This window comes from Coenobita brevimanus, chromosome 26 (assembly GCF_032717465.1).
Source record: "Coenobita brevimanus isolate Jiangsu-jjx chromosome 26, ASM3271746v2, whole genome shotgun sequence".
Lineage (NCBI taxonomy): Eukaryota > Metazoa > Arthropoda > Malacostraca > Decapoda > Coenobitidae > Coenobita > Coenobita brevimanus.
In genome coordinates, this window is record NC_136979.1 from 44386456 (window position 1) to 44404476 (window position 18021).

At 43.7% G+C, this 18021-nt stretch overlaps 1 protein-coding gene and 1 non-coding gene across 6 annotated transcripts in view; one reads left to right on the forward strand and one right to left on the reverse strand.

Annotated features, from left to right (window-relative positions):
- TTLL15 (tubulin tyrosine ligase-like 15) overlaps nt 1–18021 on the forward strand; it is a 180488-nt gene that overhangs the window by 9613 nt on the left and 152854 nt on the right. For 4 of the 5 annotated variants that reach the window (XM_080268190.1, XM_080268191.1, XM_080268188.1 and 1 more), the window contains exons 3-5: nt 6839–7433; nt 10711–10879; nt 11245–13190. In XM_080268190.1, coding sequence (XP_080124316.1) covers nt 6839–7433; nt 10711–10879; nt 11245–11880 — 1400 coding nt within the window. In that variant the 3' untranslated portion in view covers nt 11881–13190. Of the gene's footprint in view, nt 1–6838; nt 7434–10710; nt 10880–11244; nt 13191–18021 lie in introns of those variants that run through there. The other variant, XR_013896318.1, reaches the window with a different exon arrangement.
- LOC145394308 (5S ribosomal RNA) lies at nt 3926–4044 on the reverse strand. Its single transcript, XR_013896381.1, has one exon. It is a non-coding gene; the product is annotated as a 5S ribosomal RNA (ribosomal RNA).

Genomic DNA, 18021 nt, shown 5'->3' on the forward strand with positions numbered 1-18021 from the left:
TCATCCAACTAATGGACTAAGGAGTGATCGTGGCGACAAAGTGCCTATACTGACGGAAGTTCCTGGACGAGGTGATGGTTGTTCTTGAGGACGAGGACGAGCGCAGGGAGGGACGGGACACACGAAGCCAGCGGACTTTGGAAAACCTTCGCCGCTACAACATCAAGTCTGCACTCTACAACTGGGCCAGTGCATGGAAGGAAGTCCCTGTCAAGACTCTAGAAAATGGTTGGTCTCGTCTGCTTCCCTGAATGGATGTGGAGTACGATTTTCTAGGGTTTGACGTGGATGACTTCCATGCATGGCTACGTACGCATGGCGACGATGTTGATGTGGACGATGTGCGTGAGTGGTTGGAAGACGACGAGGGCGATCTTGGGTATCAGACATTGTCTGATATCGAGATCGCGTCTTCAGTTGCAGGTGTCAGTACCGAGCTTGAACATTCCGACGAGGAAGGTGACGATGATGCGGACTCCTCTCAGCTGGACACTACTCCAGCCATCGCTGAGCACACTCCAGGAACACCTAGAGTTCGTCCTTGACTACCTGGAACACCCGGACTGCGACTGGGAGATGAAACCCTTGGAACTTGTGGAGGAAGTGCGTGCTTTCAGGCAGCGCATCATCAATCGTCAGAATTGTCGGTCCTTGCGTCAATCAACCATTGACAGTTTTTTCAGGCCCGTGACCCCCGCTGTGCCCAGCCCTGGCTCCACTCCGTTGCCTCCCCAAGACAGGCCCTCATGCTCCGAGCCACAGCCCAGCACATCAGCCACGGTGGAGTCACCGCTCGACGTGAGTTTGCGTCTGTCATCAGAGTCGTCTGCAGTGGGTACACCATCACCACGACCCAGCGATGCACCCCTGGGTCACCTGCCAGTGATACTCTTGGACTCTGACAGTGATTAAACAGCAAGAACTTCTCCACTAGACCACACGGGAATTTACAGTGTTGTGCAGTGAAAAAAAGTGTGTTGTGTTAAGGATTTACAGTTGTGAGTGAAAAGACTAATTTGGAACAAAATTTAATGTAAATTGACTTGTTTGTTTTTGCTTTAGAAAATTATTAGAAAAATGGGAAAAGTTAAAATGCAGAGTGCAACACTTAGTAAGTTACAATGGAGCATTAATTAGACAAGAGTGCGCACTGTGAAGAGAATGGACTTCTGAGTGCGATTGACTAAGTTCAGTGCAAGACTTCATGAACAGTGTCCTGGAAGTGCTTCAGGAAATCCTTCTTACTGTCAGAGTCCGAGAGGAGGCGGTTATTCATTGAGGTGGCCATGGACTTGCTGTAAGTAGGCAGAATGTTTCATACTGTACTTTTTTCCATACTATACTTACCTCAAACACCTCATTTCACTCTTTAATGTCCTTTATTGGTGTGAATAGGGTGTTAGGAGCTATGCATGTGCAGTAGGAAGGTGTTTTTCTGAGTTAGGCTAGGTTAGGGTCCATAAGTACCAGTCCAGGAGCCAGTAACCAGAATGTTTAATATTGTATGAACCTACTTCTAAACCCTCATTTTATGCTTCTTTTGCATTTATTTCAGTCATTTATGTGCCTTATTGGTGTGATTTGGGTCTTAAATAGGTGCTATGCATGTCCAGAGGGAGTTGTATAGGTGTTTCTCTAAGTTAGGGTCCATAAGTACAAGTCCATAAGCTGGGACCCAATATCCGGACAGGACCAGTATCCGGACCTGCCTATGGCCCTATTACGTCGGATATTGGAAGGATTACTGTGTATAGATAGATAGATAGATATATATATATATATATATATATATATATATATATATATATATATATATATATATATATATATACATATATACATATATATATATATATATCTATCTGTCTGTCTATCTATCCATCTATCTATCTGTCTATTTATCTATCTATCTATCTATCTATACACAGTACAGTCACTATTATCGCGCCTAATTGGTACTGTAATTGCGGCGCGAAAGTTAAACTTGCAAAATTCATGCATATGAAGGGGGATTTGCCAGTTAGGTAGTCTCGTACCTTCGAAACGTTTCTGGTACCTTAAGTTCCTGTACGAATCAGAGTTGCCAGTTTGTCTGCTGTTTGTGAGCTTAGTTATTTCGTAAGTTAAACATTCATTTATTTTTGTGCTCTTTTTCTTTATAATGTTTTATTTAAGTGATTGCTTGTTAAATCATGCAGTTTAAGTTCGTATGGTAAATGATTTAGAGTGTTATGTAATGTAAGACAACTCTAGAATGTTTTGATGTCTCGTAGTTGGTAACTGTTGTTGCTAGGGGCTGATGCAAGACAGTATGTCCTAGAATGTTGGAGAAGTAGAAGTTTCGAGAGTAATGCAAGCTTATATAAGGATGGGGAAGAGCTTAGTTAGTCAGTCAGTTTGGAGTTTAGTTGGGTTTGGGGTCAGTTTGTGTGAAGTGCAGTCGGTTTTGGTGCAGTGTCAGTGTCAGTGAAGGTTGTATATTTTTGGTACTTGTGAAAACAGTGGCAAACAGTGACGGGTTATTGAAGTTTGTATATCATTGGAACTTGAGAAGACAGTGAAGTGTATTAAGTGTAATTACTGTCAGTGAAGATTATTTTCAGTACTTGTGTAATAAGTGAAGTGTTAGCAAGCATTAAGTGTACTAACTGTGAAGTGTTGTTAAACATTAAGTGTAATAACAGTTAGTAAAGTGTGTATAGCTCCAGTGCTTGTGAGAACTGTGAAGTTGGAAAGAATTAAGTGGAATTATTTGGAAAATAAAGACTGAACTTTAAGGAGCCAGTGTTTATGAACTTTAAGGAGCCAGTGTTTATTTTTGCCTCAGCTGATCTTGTGTACTGCACACCTAAAGGCTGACCATAAGAACAACAACTCACTGGCCAACGTCCTTCCTGTACTGTACTACTGCTGTTGGAGCCTGTTGCAGTGTGGGACTGGGACGTAACACTGGTGTCAGGAGTGGGATTATTCAGGGCTGCAGTGAGTCTAGCCTTCGACATGGAAGCAGAAGGTGTGAAAATAAGATCTAGAGCTGGACAGGAGGAGGAAATTTCCCTGGCAACAATTGTGAAGCTAATACAGGCACAGAGTGATAAACTAGAGCCACAAAGTGGAGAACAGAAAAAGTTCAGAAATGAAATTAAAGAACAATTGCAGGCACAAAACAAAGAACAGAAAGAACGATATGAACAGCTTCAGGAGGCACTACAGGAACAACAGAGGGAATTACAGCTGAGAATGCAAGGACAGCTAGATGCTTTCATGGGGGAAATGAAGGATGAACAGGAACAATTGAAGAAGGAGGTATACGCTGAGCTACGGCAGCAGAAGTATGAGGTAAGAAATAAGGTGATAGAGTGTAAACAGCATGTAAACAAACAGTTGAAGACAGTTAGTGAGGAAATAGTGACGGAGTGCAAACGGTATGTGGAAAACCAGCTGAAGATTAGTGAGGGAATAGTGACACAGTGCAGACAGCATGTGGACAAAAAGCTGAAGATTAATGAGGGAATAGTGGTGGAGTGCAGACAGCATGTAGACGACCAGTTGAAGTCAATTAGTGAGGAAGTAGTGACGGAGTGCAGACGGCATGTAGATAACCAGTTGAAGCATGTAGTTGATCATGTGAAGATAATCAGTGAGAAATTTGAGGCTGTAGAGAAATATTGCACTGCTGAGCCTCAGGTTAGTGTACAGGGAGCATATGAAAGGAATGGACAGCGTATGGTAAATCTTGATGGATCCCAAGCATCTGAAGGTAGCATTACAGCGTTGAATAATCAGAATGTAGGAGATTTAAGTTTCATTCATTCATTCATTGCCAGACGCCATGTATCCCAAACGGGGTGGCCAAGGGCTTAGAGTTAATTGTTTTACAGGGAGGGGCACTAATCCTCCACCAACCCCACTTGACACGTAGGGATGCCAACAGCATCTGGTGTTCCCAGGCGGTCACCCATCCAAGTACTAACCAGACCCAACGTTGCTTAACTTCGCTGATCGGACGGGAAGCGGTGTACTCAACGTGGTATGGCCGTTGGCAGATTTAAGTCCTGGCCTTAATTATGATGCCCCAGTTTTTAGGCCCCAAACCAGTGAAGTGCATGGCTATAATGGGGCTCCAGTTAAAAAGAAACCTCAGGAATTTGATGGTAGAGTATCTTGGGAAGCTTACCGTGCACAGTTTGAGTTACTAGCGGATCAGAATGGTTGGGATGATAGGCAGAGGGCAGTGCAGCTTGCTACTAGCCTTAACGGTGCCGCAATGGAAATTCTGGGTCAGATGTCAGTGATGGAAAGGAACAGCTATCAGTCCCTAGTAGAAGTGCTGGAGCGCAGATATGGGACCATGTACCGGACTGAGGTGTACAGAGCAAGATTCCGGGGCCGTATACGGGCTCGAGGAGAATCCCTACAGCAGCTTGCTCATGACCTGGAGAGTATGGCATACAAGGCGTACTCTGGAGCAGCACCTAACCTGTTGGCTATTCTACTGAGGGACCAGTTCATTGATGCTCTTGACAGTGCAGAGTTGAAAGTGCAAGTGAAGCAGGCACAACCAAGAAGCATGCAAGAAGCACTAGCCAGGGCTCTAGAATTTGAGTCCTATGTCAGGTCCAGTACATCTACCTTTCAAGCAGGTCGTAGTGCAGGATTCAAGGCAAGAAAGGGGCAGGTATGTGAAAAGGAAAAATTTGAGGGAAGTTGCTGGTACTGTGAAAAGCCAGGACACAGAAAAGAGGACTGCTACAAGTGGAAGAGGGAACAGGAGAAGACCGGAGGAGGCTGCTGGTTCTGCGGGAGGTCGGGGCACAGAAAGAAAGATTGTCACAAATGGAAGAAGGAACAAGAACAGAGCAGTGTAAGGAGTTCTTCAGTTGCAACAAAAGCATATCGGACATGTGGTGAGATGGGACGCGTCATTGTGAGTGTCCAGATGAGAAGGATAAGGGTACATTAGTGAAGGCTGGTGACGAGAGGCAACAACCAGCCAGTTTTTTCCAGAAAGTCCCACCACTGAGGAAATGCAGGAGAATCTTGATGAATAACATGTAAGAAGACGGAAGAACAGACGACATGCAGTGTAGTGACAATGGGAATTATAGGAAGAAATGCTGCTGTACTGCAGGGACAGGGCAAGCGTCTGATGAAGAAGACCTGATATGTTGAAACATTATTTTGTGTATAGTTAGATGTTTTATTAGGATTAAGATTTATGTTTGTATAGGATATATTGTGTAGTTTTGTTGGGACGACAAAGAACTAGGGAGGGGGTAGTGTTATGAAGGGGGATTTGCCAGTTAGGTAGTCTCGTACCTTCGAGACGTTTCTGGTACCGTAAGTTCCTGTACGAATCAGAGTTGCCAGTTTGTCTGCTCACTTGCAGGGCGTATGCACTAATGACATTAATTAGGACCCCCTCAATTTCCATCCTTAAACTCATAACTCTGTCCGACCCACTCTTCTCCTTCAATACACTATCTATATACTTCTTCACTACTACCCCTACACCATTTCTCCTCCCATCCACGCCACGGGATGGGTTAATAACCAAAGCAAAATCACAGTGAGTGTTTTTACTCTTGCCAAAGTTACATTAGCCGACCAGGAAATGAAATGTATCAGAAACCGGGATTCACTCATACGTAAGAGCTCAGATCATCACCTGAATAACCTGAAGCAGTAAGACCTACATTGTTACCATACTGAGCACCAAGGGGCTGGCTGGTGAAGTACCACTTCTTTTATGAGTGACGGTACAGTAGTGTATGGAACTTGCAGTATCTGGTAACTCCTTGGATCACCACCAATTGATTGACATAAACACATGCAAGCTGTGTTAGTATTTGTTGCTTATCCTGTAAAACGTCTGACAGACCACCAATTAAGTGATATTCTTGCAGTCATATCAGGGGCGGTGGTGGCTCAGTCAGTAGAGAGGTGGCCTGCAGTCCTACCGGACCCAGGTTCAAATCCTTGCTGGGGCAGGGAACAGTTTAAGGATTTGAATTTCATGAAATCCGACTTTACTGATCTAACAGAAGACCTCCCGACATGTCGTAAAAATACCCCCACTAATACCAATACACCAATCCTGTATGAGACAGCCCTAGCATGTATTCAATATGGACAGTGGATGTTAGCACCGAAGTGGTGACATGAAGAGGTGGAGAGTATGTAGGAGGACTACCGGGCCTTGGTAGCAGGCTGTGAAGCCTATGCCTAGAGTCGGACACAAAAAAAAAAAAAAAAAAAGGAAAAAAAAAAGAAAAAAGGTAATGTTAGTCCAGTGTATTGTATAGCCTTTTTCTTACGTTAAATTAGGTCATCAATGAGGCTGCTTGTTTTATGTATTTCACCTTATACAGTAAGACCTCACTATAATGGACTAATAGGGGCCCAAACCATTCCGAAAAATGCGAAAGTCCGATAAACGTAACATCCGGACTTCCCCCTGCTAATCAAGACATTTTCTGATATATCATACATTAGTCTGGATCGCATGAACGGTTTTGAAACTGTTTTGACTACCACTGCAGTACTGCACTGTGTTATAACCTCACAACATTAATCAGATGGTATGATATATACAATAATACTGTACTGTACACTGATAAACATGTCTTTTATTTACCTTATTGTGGTGAACATAGCTGAAGTGGTCAGGCAGTCCATACTGCTTCTGGCTTTATGGGACTTTTTCTGATATATAGGAATTTAGTCTGGTAGCTCCTTGAGTCTAATAAAAGCAAATTCTGGTCTATTGAAGTCCGTTATATTGAGGTTTTACTGTAATTTTGAAAGGCCTTTTACAATAACATAATTTGTGTTCCAGTTGATGATGTAGGAAGTGGGAATGCAGTTGCTGAAGCCCGCGGACAAGGTCACTATGACAAACCAGTGGCATGGGTGAGAGGCTCCAGTAAAGGGTCTGGCTACCTCACCCATGTCACCAATACCTTCATGCGGCTCGGGTATGAACTCACCGAAGAAGATGATGGATGGGAAGTGCTTTGGTCTCACAACTATCCATTCAGGGAACTCAAGACATCCATGATCAGCCTCAAGCCACACCAGCGGGTCAACCACTTTCCTGGCTCAGGCTTCATCACCAACAAGGTCAACCTGGCTGTGTCGGGGCTGCCTAATATTCCTCGTGCCTTTAGAATGCCTGCTGAGAAATCTGACCTTCTGGAGTATGCAAAAAAGAATCCAGAGCTCATGTTTGTGCAGAAGTCAAATAACCACCGTGGCATACAGATTGAACACCTGGATGCCCTGGATTTGGGTGAAGAGGGCACATTTGTCCAGGAGTTTGTGCACAACCCACTCCTGGTGGACGGACATAAGTTTGACATAGGCGTTTACACCATCCTCACCTCCATTCAACCCCTCAGGGTCTATGTCTTTGATGGAGATGTGCTCTTCAGGTGAGTTGCAGCACTGAGACTGGCTGTAATTTTGACTTCTTCAGTGTGATAATGTACAGGCAGGCCTCATTATATATTAAGGATGTTATAAGGGCTTGGGGCAGGATCCTACTGCTACCTGGTGTGTCCCTAGGTGGCAGATAGGGGAATGCCACGTAGATATATGAGGTACTGTCTTAGATGGCACGTACATGCGACCTCATACAGATATATACCAAACCGAAAGACAAACCCTTGCATGTGCACTGATATTCTCTTACGTGATTTCTGGAGGTGACAGTGTGAGCTACATTTACTGTTGTGGAAAAAGGAAGGCAACGAAGATAGACAGAAAGCTGGGCAGTTTTCTGAGATATCATGTTACAGTGGAAGTGGTGCTGAACTGGATCTAACAGACGGCATTGTTAAAGAAGCAAGAGCTTTTATGACCAGTCTTTATGATGCCAAGACATTTGAAGACCTAAATGTGTTGAGGGAACATGTTTTTGCATCAAGCAGAACAGATCTGCGAAATTTATCTCCTACTGTTGATGCTTTTCATCAGCATTTACTTCGTGCACTATACCAAATTATTGTTTACAAGCGATCCCACATGTGCAAATGGTCTCTGTCACCTGCCACCCAGCATGGCAGAAGAGTTGTCAGTGGCATACTACAACCCATAATGATGACCAAACCAGCAAAATTAACATCAGCAAAACCAGCTTCTTGCAAGTTCAGAGCTTCAAAATGCTTACGTAACTGCCTATGCACAGACTCACAGGTACCCTGCCGTATAGGATGTACATGCCTTGGTAAAGCTGATAAATGCTTACGCACTGAGTCCCAGGAATCATCTGAAGATGAAGATTCGTTGATTTGAGATGATGTCTTTACCTCTTTTTTTTTTCTTTTTTTTTTTTTTCAGTTATGTATTTAGCATACCATAATAAAGACATAAGAAACTCACCAGTTTGGTAAAGTCAGTTCAAGTTATACAAATAACAAAGTTTTGTGTCTGTGACAATAGTCATAGGATGATTCATTTTTTGGGTGAGTTATTTGAGATAATGTCATTTTATTTCTCATATTCAGTTATATTTTTAGTTATGATAATCACAAAGAAACTCACCCACTATGGAAAAGTCAGTTCAAGTTATAGGCTACAGTTAGCAAAGTTCTAGGTTGGAGATAATAGTCAGTTGATTCACTTTACGAGCCTATGTTGGCATAGATACCGTATAATTACTAATGTATTTCTGTGTTCAAAGTACATCAGTAGTTTGACATTTTTTGATGAAAGAAGTGAGACAATGTACCTGGTAGTTATTTTAGACACACTAATCAGAAACATGTATATTTTTTTCAGTAAATCCCATATTTCCGTATGTATTTTTTCAATAAAATGTGAAAATATATTTGCTTTGCAAAACTACCATGTTGCACTGGTTTTAATGAAGGGGTATTTAGTGCATTCAAGCTGCAAAATTAATACTATGAGGTTATGGCACTATTGTGTTGCAGATAAAGTGTTTCTTACTTGAATGCTTTTGACATGAAGAGTCACTTTTAAACTATGCTTCATTTTATGAATTTTGCAATGAGGCTTTTATTATTATCTTACTTTCCATGCTCCTGGAATGTTACTGATTAAAAAAATATAAGACGCAAAAGTTTATCCTTCAGGTCCGCTTTTTCTAAGATTTGAGGGGCTGGCTCCCTGGCTAGTAGCAAAATCACGGGGGACAGGGCAACATGGAGGCGATTTGTTTGTGGCTACCCTTTATGGGATTAAGGCATCTGGTTATAGATAGATACTGTAGATAGAGAAAACTACAGACTGTAATAAACCACTGTGCGTAGGTTTGGTCAGTTACAAAAAGGCTTTCGACTTGATGGGGCACACAGGAACTACAAATTCATTGCGAGAACAAGGTGTAAACAGGAACATTGTAAAACTGCTTGAAAACATACATAAAGGGGGAACTGCTACAGTTAAGCTACACAAAGGCTCAGAAAAAATTGAGCTTGAGAAAAGCACGTATCAGGGAGGTACAACTTCCCCAAAATTATTTACAGCATGTCTTGAAAGTATTTTCAGAAAGCTTGACTGGGAGAACAAAGGAGTGAACATAAATGAAGAAATTTTAAACCATTTAAGAAATGCAGATTATATTGTCCTAATCTTGGAAACAGCAAAGTCACTGCAAAAAAATTTAAATGACCTAAACAGAGAATGCTTCAGAGCAGGGCCAAAAAGGAACTGGAGTAAAAGTAATGTTTCATCCCATTACACGAAAGAGCATCATGAATATAGGCAAAGAATTTCTTGAAGAACTTGAGAAGTACAATTACTTTGGGCAAATACTAAAACTAATGAAATACCATGCTAAAGAAATAAAAAGACACATTACAGTTGGATGGAAAGTTTTTGGTAAATGTGGAGACATCATGAAAAGTAGTTTGCCAGTATATATAAAACAAAAAGTATATAGCAGATGTATAATCCCAACTATGAAGTACAGTTGTGAGACCTGCAAACTGACAAAGTCAATGGAAAACCAACTAATCTGTTCTGGAAAGGTCAGTGTTGAGAATATCTTTGAGAGACAGGAAAAGATGAACTTGGGTGGGAGATCAGACTAAAGTCAAAGACATTTTAGAAGTTAAAAAAGAACAGAAATGGAAGTAGGCAGGTCAGGTAGCAAGAATAAGGGATAACTGATGAAGAGGCTGACTGACTGGACTCCATGAGATTGCAAGTGTGGCAGAAAAAGGCCATACATGAGATGAAGAGATGAGATTGAGAAGTTTGCATGCAAAACCTGCCAGAGATTAGCTCAATCAAGAAATTCTTGGAGAAGGATGGGGGAGGCCTTTGCTTAGCAATGGACTTGCAGTGACTGATGATGAATGTATTTCCAAAATATAACATTTTCCATATACCATACAGTAATTGGTGCAGTACTCTGAAAATGGGTATAGCTGCCAGATTTGCTTAACGTGTACTGCTGGAACTTTCAGTTAGTCTGTTTTTAGTCAGACACCTTAATCCCAGAAGGGGTGGCCACACATGAATTGTCTCCATGTCATTTTCTCCTCCACTATCAGGCCGCCCTCTCTTTGTCCATCCCCCTCACCCAGACACCTCTCCACTCCATCCCCCCCGTCTCATCGCCAGTCTCCCCCTCCACCTCACTTAAGTATATTGTGCTAATCAGTGTCTCTTTCTCCATTCTGTTGACATGATCAGACCATCTCAGGGTACATCTAACATGAAACTGTTTTATTATTTCAGATTTTGCCCAGAGAAATATCATCCATTTGATGCCAAAATAAAGGACAAGTATGTAGTGGGAGATGACTATCTACCCACGTGGAAAGTCCCATCTCTGGCTCAATTCTATGTCAGCTTTGGCTTTGGTATGAAGGGATCATTTGATGCCTGGTTGAGACTGCAAGATAAGGTATGCAATAAGTGTAGTCAATAGTGATGCTTGAGCAGAGTATTAAATATGTTTGTTTTGAATGTTTTTATCTGTATTCAAATAATAAATATCAATAATGTTTTGCCTCTATGGTTGGGGACAAAAGTTCACCAGACATTTCACTTCTGTTAATCACTTTCCTTTGCTGGATAATATTCCTAGGCTGAGAGAGAAATGGTATGTTCCTCTGCCTATACCTAATTCCCTTTTATATAAAACATCAGGGAGGAAAATGATTAACATGGTCTGACAACAAAGGAAACAGTGAAATAGCAGGAGAACTTTCATCCCTCACTGTACACTTTACAGCATTGTGTTTAATGTTCACTATGATGCCTGTACAGGATCCTTCTGTTGTGTGGGAGGCAGTCAACGAGGCCATCAGGAATGTGTTTTATGATAAAGAAGCAGCTCTGATCCAGGCAGCATCACATTACCCCAGCACGGGTAACTTCTTTGAGATGATGCGATTTGACTTTGTCATTGACGATACCTTAAAGGTTCACCTCATGGAAGCCAACATGTCACCTAACTTATCCTCAGCTCACTTCAAGCAGAACCGCCTCCTGTACGAGCAGGTGGTGTATAACTTATTGTCCCTTGTTGGTGTGGGACGGGCAGTTCACTCTAAGAGCCTGGCTCCAAGTTCTACCGATGAAGAGGAGATGCAGGTGTCTGACAAGGATGTGGTGGTGTTTCCAGACCATTGCCATACTTCTTGCCAGGGTGGAAAATCTGCCTGTAAGAAGGTAGAATGTCAGTTATGCCTTCCATGCCTTGATAAACAACAACTAGAACAGCTGAAAAGAGCCTACCTGGAGCACCAGCGACGAGGGGAGTGTCGACGTGTATTACCTCCTGCCATCAAACCAGACCAGGCACACTCCTCACTAAACATGCAGGGCCTGACACCAGAGAATACTTTTATGACAGAGTGGTTCAGAGGCAAATGTTTACTTGACAAGACTTTCTGTTTATAGCTCTTAATCTGTTGAGTGTAGGGCTGTCTTTTTTTTTTTTTTTTTTTCCCCCAGTATATACATGCCATCTCCTCACAATTATAGTCAGTGGATAGACTTTTTAAAATGAAGATGTTAAGTGCAGCATCGATAACACCTTTTGATACATGAAATCTTTCCTGAACTGAACAGAATAGTCTGGTAACAGCATGAATATATCAATGCGATGTCACCTGGATCCAAGTGATTAATTTTGAAGGCAGGCTTTAGCATGTTGTGTCTCATTTATCATCTCAAAGAATAATCTTGTATATTTTGCAGAACTGGTAGTATTAAAATTTGTGTAGTCAAGAAATGCAGACATTTGTTGAAGGAGTTTTTTGGGGGTGTTTCCATCATTTTTTGGGTGATGCATATGTTAATGTTATAGACACGCATGATTTGGCTGAGCCTGTTTTACCTCATGTAATCTGTGATGTGACACTGTGTGGACCATATATCTTATAAGTACAACAGCCACATAAATTATTGTCAGACATAAATAAGATTAAAACACTTGTCAGAAACACACAGACTGCTAACAGCATTTGCACAGTTCACGGCATCCGTAGTCCTGCCGTGTTCATCATTATTTTGTAATAATCATATCATGATTGACAATAGTATTTGGACAATAAGTCATCATATCTTTTTATAACTGCAGTTATCTAAATAAGAGCATACTGAAGTATAACTACAAGCACATAATGAATGGAAGTGAAGTTTGGACCTTGTTGGAGGGACACAAGTCAAGAGTGAGAGCAGTGGAAATGAGGTATTTGAGAGGAGCATGTGGAGTTACATGGAGAGACAGACTGACAAATAAGAAAGTGAAGGAGTGTTGTGTGTGGATGTGGATGTGATAGAAAGCGTTAGAAGAAAGACATTGAAGTGGTTTGGTCATGTGGAGAGGATGGGGAGCGAGAGACTGATGAGGAGAGTGTATTTGAGTGAGGTGGAGGGGGGGGTGAGGGAGGGGGAGGCCAAGTATGAGATGGAGGGATGGAGTGGAGAGGTATATGAGAGAGGGATGTGTGAGCTGGGAGCAGGGCAGTGAAATGGCAGGCGACACGGCGACATGGAGGCAATATGTTTGTGGCTACCTCTTACAGGATTAAGGCATCTGGCAGTAGATCCATCTATCCATCCATCCATCATCCAGTCCTACATTGCCCCATGGGGAGCATAGGAGCCTGGGGCTAGGCAGTTGGTCCTGATATTTGAGATGAGAGTGACCAGCCTCACTCATCCCTGTGAGTGGCATTATGTGAGCAATAAACCCCAACCACCTGTTGGATATAAACTTTCACTGGCTCAGTCTGATTGGAGCACCTTGACCTGCCCCGTCCCGATCACTTTTTCACCACTGACCCCCCCAATCCCGACCATTGTGGGACCAAAATTTTTTTTGGCTCAAGCTTCCGCTTTTGGTCAGAAACAATGGTCAGTCACAAAGAAAGTGTTCACCGGGGTCCATAAGTGGCCTAAACAGGTATACCTTCATTACACCTGGTACCGTGGTCTGTGGCTCTCACGTTTTCTATGGTATTATAAGTTTGGGAAACCAATAAAAGTAGGTAGATATGTATTTATTACAAACAAAAAAACGTGTGGTACAAGAGTAAATTGGATTTTATACAAAAATAGAGGTGAAATAAGCTTTGTTCCATCAGTCGAACCGAGCGAAATCGGCCAAACTGTTCACTGATGAATCGTTAACATTGCTGATTCATCATACATATCATTTTTTCAACTTACATAATACATCTCCAATAACATTATACTATTTTCCACTTTAGAGAACTGTTTTTACATATTCAATAACATTTAGCGTAATGTTAGCGCATATTTACATAGTGAGTGAACTCTCTGTGACTGTTGTTTCAGCTCGCATTGTGTTTTTTCAACCTACATAATACTTTTCCAATAACATTATACCCTTTTCCACTTTAGAGAGCTGCTTTGAAATAGTTTCAGGCCTTACGATAATATTTAGCGTAATAATAATGCATAATAACACAGCGGGTGAAGTCGCTATGACTATTATTTCAACTTACAACCTATTTTTGTACTTATATAATACTTCTCCACTAACATTACACATGTTTCCTCTTTATATCATGGCTATCACATAATTGGAGACCTTACTATTATACTGAGCATCATATTATCACATATTTACACAGTGAGTGTAATCGCGATATCATTTGTTTCAGCTTACACTATTATTCAACTTATAAATTACTCTCCCACTAACATTACACCCTTTTCCACTTTATATCATTGCTATCACATATTTACAGACCCGACTGTTCTACTGAGCGTAATATTTTCGCAGATTTACACAGTGAGTGTACTCGTGATATCAATTGTTACAACTTACACTATTTTTCAACTTATACATTACTTTCCTGCTAACATTACATCTGTTTCCACTTCATATCATTGCTATCACATATTTACAGACCAGATTGTTATACTGATCGTCATATTTTCGCAGATATACACAGTGGGTGTAGTTGTGATATCACTTATTTCAACTTACACTATTTCTCAACTTATATAATATTTTACCACAAACATTACCCACGTTTCAACTTTATATAAATCTTATCACATACTGACTGGCCGTACCATTATACTGAGCATTATATCGCCATGCCACACAGTATCAGTAATGTAGGTAGTTATGATACTCTTTGAAACAGGGCTGAAGGCACAACGCAACATTGCACTCTACACACTCGTACCTTGTGTCTTTTCTCTGAGTGGCTGGTCTTACTGTCGAGTGCTTGCATACATGGCAGCGGCGCTGGGGTTTACGATGGTTTGGTTGGGAAGGGATAGTGCTTGGGTAGTGGCGTCCTGTGAGGCGTAGGGGAGTCTGGGCAGCCATGGGGGTGCGTGTGCGGTGTGTGGGCCTGTCCTGTGCGTACCTGGCGATAATTTCATGTGACAGCTCCCTCACAAACCCCTCAAAGGTCTCAGAGATTCCCTTTGTCATGGCGTGGAGGTAGTGTACGTTGAGGACTGTGATGTCGAGCAAGTGGAAAAAGAACTTTTTGTACCACTTCATCGTGGTCCTGGCACAGTCCACACTGGAAATCATGGAGTCTGACTGATCCACTTGCCTCATGTTGAGATTATAGTCAAGTACCGACTCAGGTTTCCAGATGTGGTGCCTCCTCTCGCTACAGTGATCAACGGAGTCTGTGCGGTGCATCAGGGGGCTGTGTACAGTTGACAGGAGGCAAACTTCCCTGTTGTGGTTCCATAGGGTGGCAAGGATGTTATTTGCCTGGAAGAAAACCACCTCGTTCTTGTCAAGTTTCCTCCCTATCTTGACCATATGGCGACGGTTTCACTTTACTGTACCACAGACTCCAGTGTCGTGTTGGTGGAGGAACTGAGTGAGAAGAGGGCTAGTGTGCCAGTTGTCCAGGTACAACACATGACCATGATGAAGGTACTCCTCTATCATTGTCTTCACCACGGCCCCTGAGAGTCCAATACTACGATCTTCTGTTATGTCTGTCTGTGCGCCCGTATACAAGACTATGTCTTGCACGTAACCAGTCTTACAGTCACACATAACAAAGAACTTGAACCCGAAACGGTGTCTCTTGCTGGGTATGTACTGGTGAAAGGAAATATTACCTCTCCACAACACAAGACTCTCGTCTATGATGAGGTCTCTGTAAGGATAAAATGAGGAGCGGAACATTTCCCGTAGGTGATCAAAAACAAGCCTAATTCTCCTCATTTTATCAGTGTTATTTGCATTAGCTGGGTTGTCTGGATAAAAAAAGTGGAGGCGGCCGCGAATCTGCTGAAATCTATTACGACCCATTACATTTCCAAAGAAAGATGTGCTGGTCATAGGGTCATTGGTCCAGTATGCCGGAATTTGACTTTTCCTTACAACACCCATCAAGAAAACCAGGGAAAAAAGTAAGAACATCTCAGAAAGGGTTACAGGATAGTCATATTGCTGGGAGTGCCTGCTGGTTGTACCCAGACGTTCACTTTCACGGCGCTGGCTTCTTGCAGAGAGGTTCGTCTGCTCCACTATGCGGCCCACAAACGCCTCCCCAAAGAACAGGTGGAAGAAATCCACCCTAGTGGAGCCCGCATGCACACCTCGAGCCGTGCAACCAGACCGCCACTCCTCAGTGAAAGGGTGAATGATGGGAGTAAAATTACTCCCATCTTCCCAGTTCCACGACACACTACCATCGTCGCCTTCGTCAGGGTGGGGAGGGGAGGGTGGTGGGGGAGGTTGGGGAGGTGGAGAGTGGCGCCCTTCATCACTCGCACTTCTCTTCCCTCTCCCTTTTTCTCTCCCCTTTCCCTTCCCTTTCCTTCCTTTCCCCACATCCTGGGATTGTGGGAAGGAAGTAAGGGAATATTGTGGGGCGAAAGATGTGCTGGGGAGCGGCTCCACCTCGCCTCCCCTATGCCCATGTACACCATGTGCTCATGCTGCCTCCCTCACACCACTTTCCCTTTCACCGCTCACTCCCGCCACACCACTTTCCATTTCACCCCACACTCCCACCACACCACTTTCCTTTTCACCCCTCACTTCTGCCACACCACTTTCACCTTCCCCAGACAATACAGAAGGACCATACCTGATCTGCCTTCTCGCTGCACCTTCTGATCCTCGAGGTGAAATTTTCTCCTTCCCCAACCACGAGGCAACATCACGTCCTAAGTCGCCATCCTCGTCCTCATCCTTGTCCTCGTCCTCATCAGAATCTCTCTCTAGGGGCTGGTGAGAGGTTCGTACATGTGTATGAGGTCCAGGCTGGCCTTCCCTCGCCTTACGATAAGTAACATACCGCTTTTTCCTTGGTGAAGGGACCTCCTCATCACTGCTGATTATTTCCTCCTCAGGCTGCACATAATCCCAATCCTCCACATCGTCATCTAGTGGAGAATCACTATCTCCAGTGAAGGCATCCGGGGCGGATTGTATTTTGTCCTCAGAGAGACCTTTACTCGCCATGTCTGATCTGGGTCACTGCTAACAGGTGAGTGACCGAGACAAGGGCGCGCACGGGTCACGCGGGGTCTGGGAGGCTGCCCGCCTGGTGGCAGGTAGGGGAGGCTTGGCTGGGTGGGCGAATTGAAAATCTCGCTCAAATTTTGAAAATTGTGCAAATTATGGACTTTGCAATTGTGGCACGTTAAAGTACGTCGAAGGGATTGGCAGTGACAAAACGTGAGGACGTTAAAGAATGTTGATGGGACGCTGTGGGTTAATTACCCACTAAACCACCAGGTGCCATAATTTGGTTATATGGTTACCACCCAGCATAGTAAATGGTTTCGTAGTGTACAGGAAACCATTTGGCTTGTCACCCAGTGTAGAGTCACCCACAGGCAGAGGGAAGAGGAAACCAATGAAGGAAAGACAGAAGATGGAGTGTAAAGTCACCCATAGGCAGAAGGACAAGGAAAGTAAAATGCAGTATAGTGCCACAGGGGGCGACCTAACACCCCTAGAAAGAGTCCACAGAGGAGCAACGACAGCGCGCCAGCACTCAGGGAGACAACGACATAAGTCCGCCCGGGCTGTGCGGCCCTATGACCCGGAGCTCGCCCACCGCCACCATAGCAGGAATAGAAGACTACCTTCCGGGAGAGCCTTACCCAACCAACATTGGGGTGGAGCTGTTACTCCAGCTCCAGTCAGCACCCCTGAGACAGCCGGTAGCCCCTCAACCCTCCTGAAGGAGACGGCCTGTAGCCACTCTGAGGGAAAACAGGAGACGGCTTGTAGCCGTTCCCGCCCTCGTCAGGAGATGGCCTGTAGCTGCTCTGAAGGTGCCCTTCCCGAGATGGCCTGTAGCAGCTAAACCCTCATGAAGGAGATGGCCTGTAGCCACTCTGAGGGAAATCAGGAGACAGCCTGTAGCCGCTCTGACGGTGCCCCTGAGTTGGCTTGTAGCTGCTCCCTTCCCCAGGCCACGGCCAGTAGCCGGGCCTTAGCGATGGCCTGTAGCCGCGCCCCTCGAAGGCCACGGCCAGTAGCTGGGCCCTATGGCAGGAGACAGCCTGTAGCCACTCCTCCGTCAGATGCTGACTCCTGTTCACCAACCTACGACTCAGAGGGAG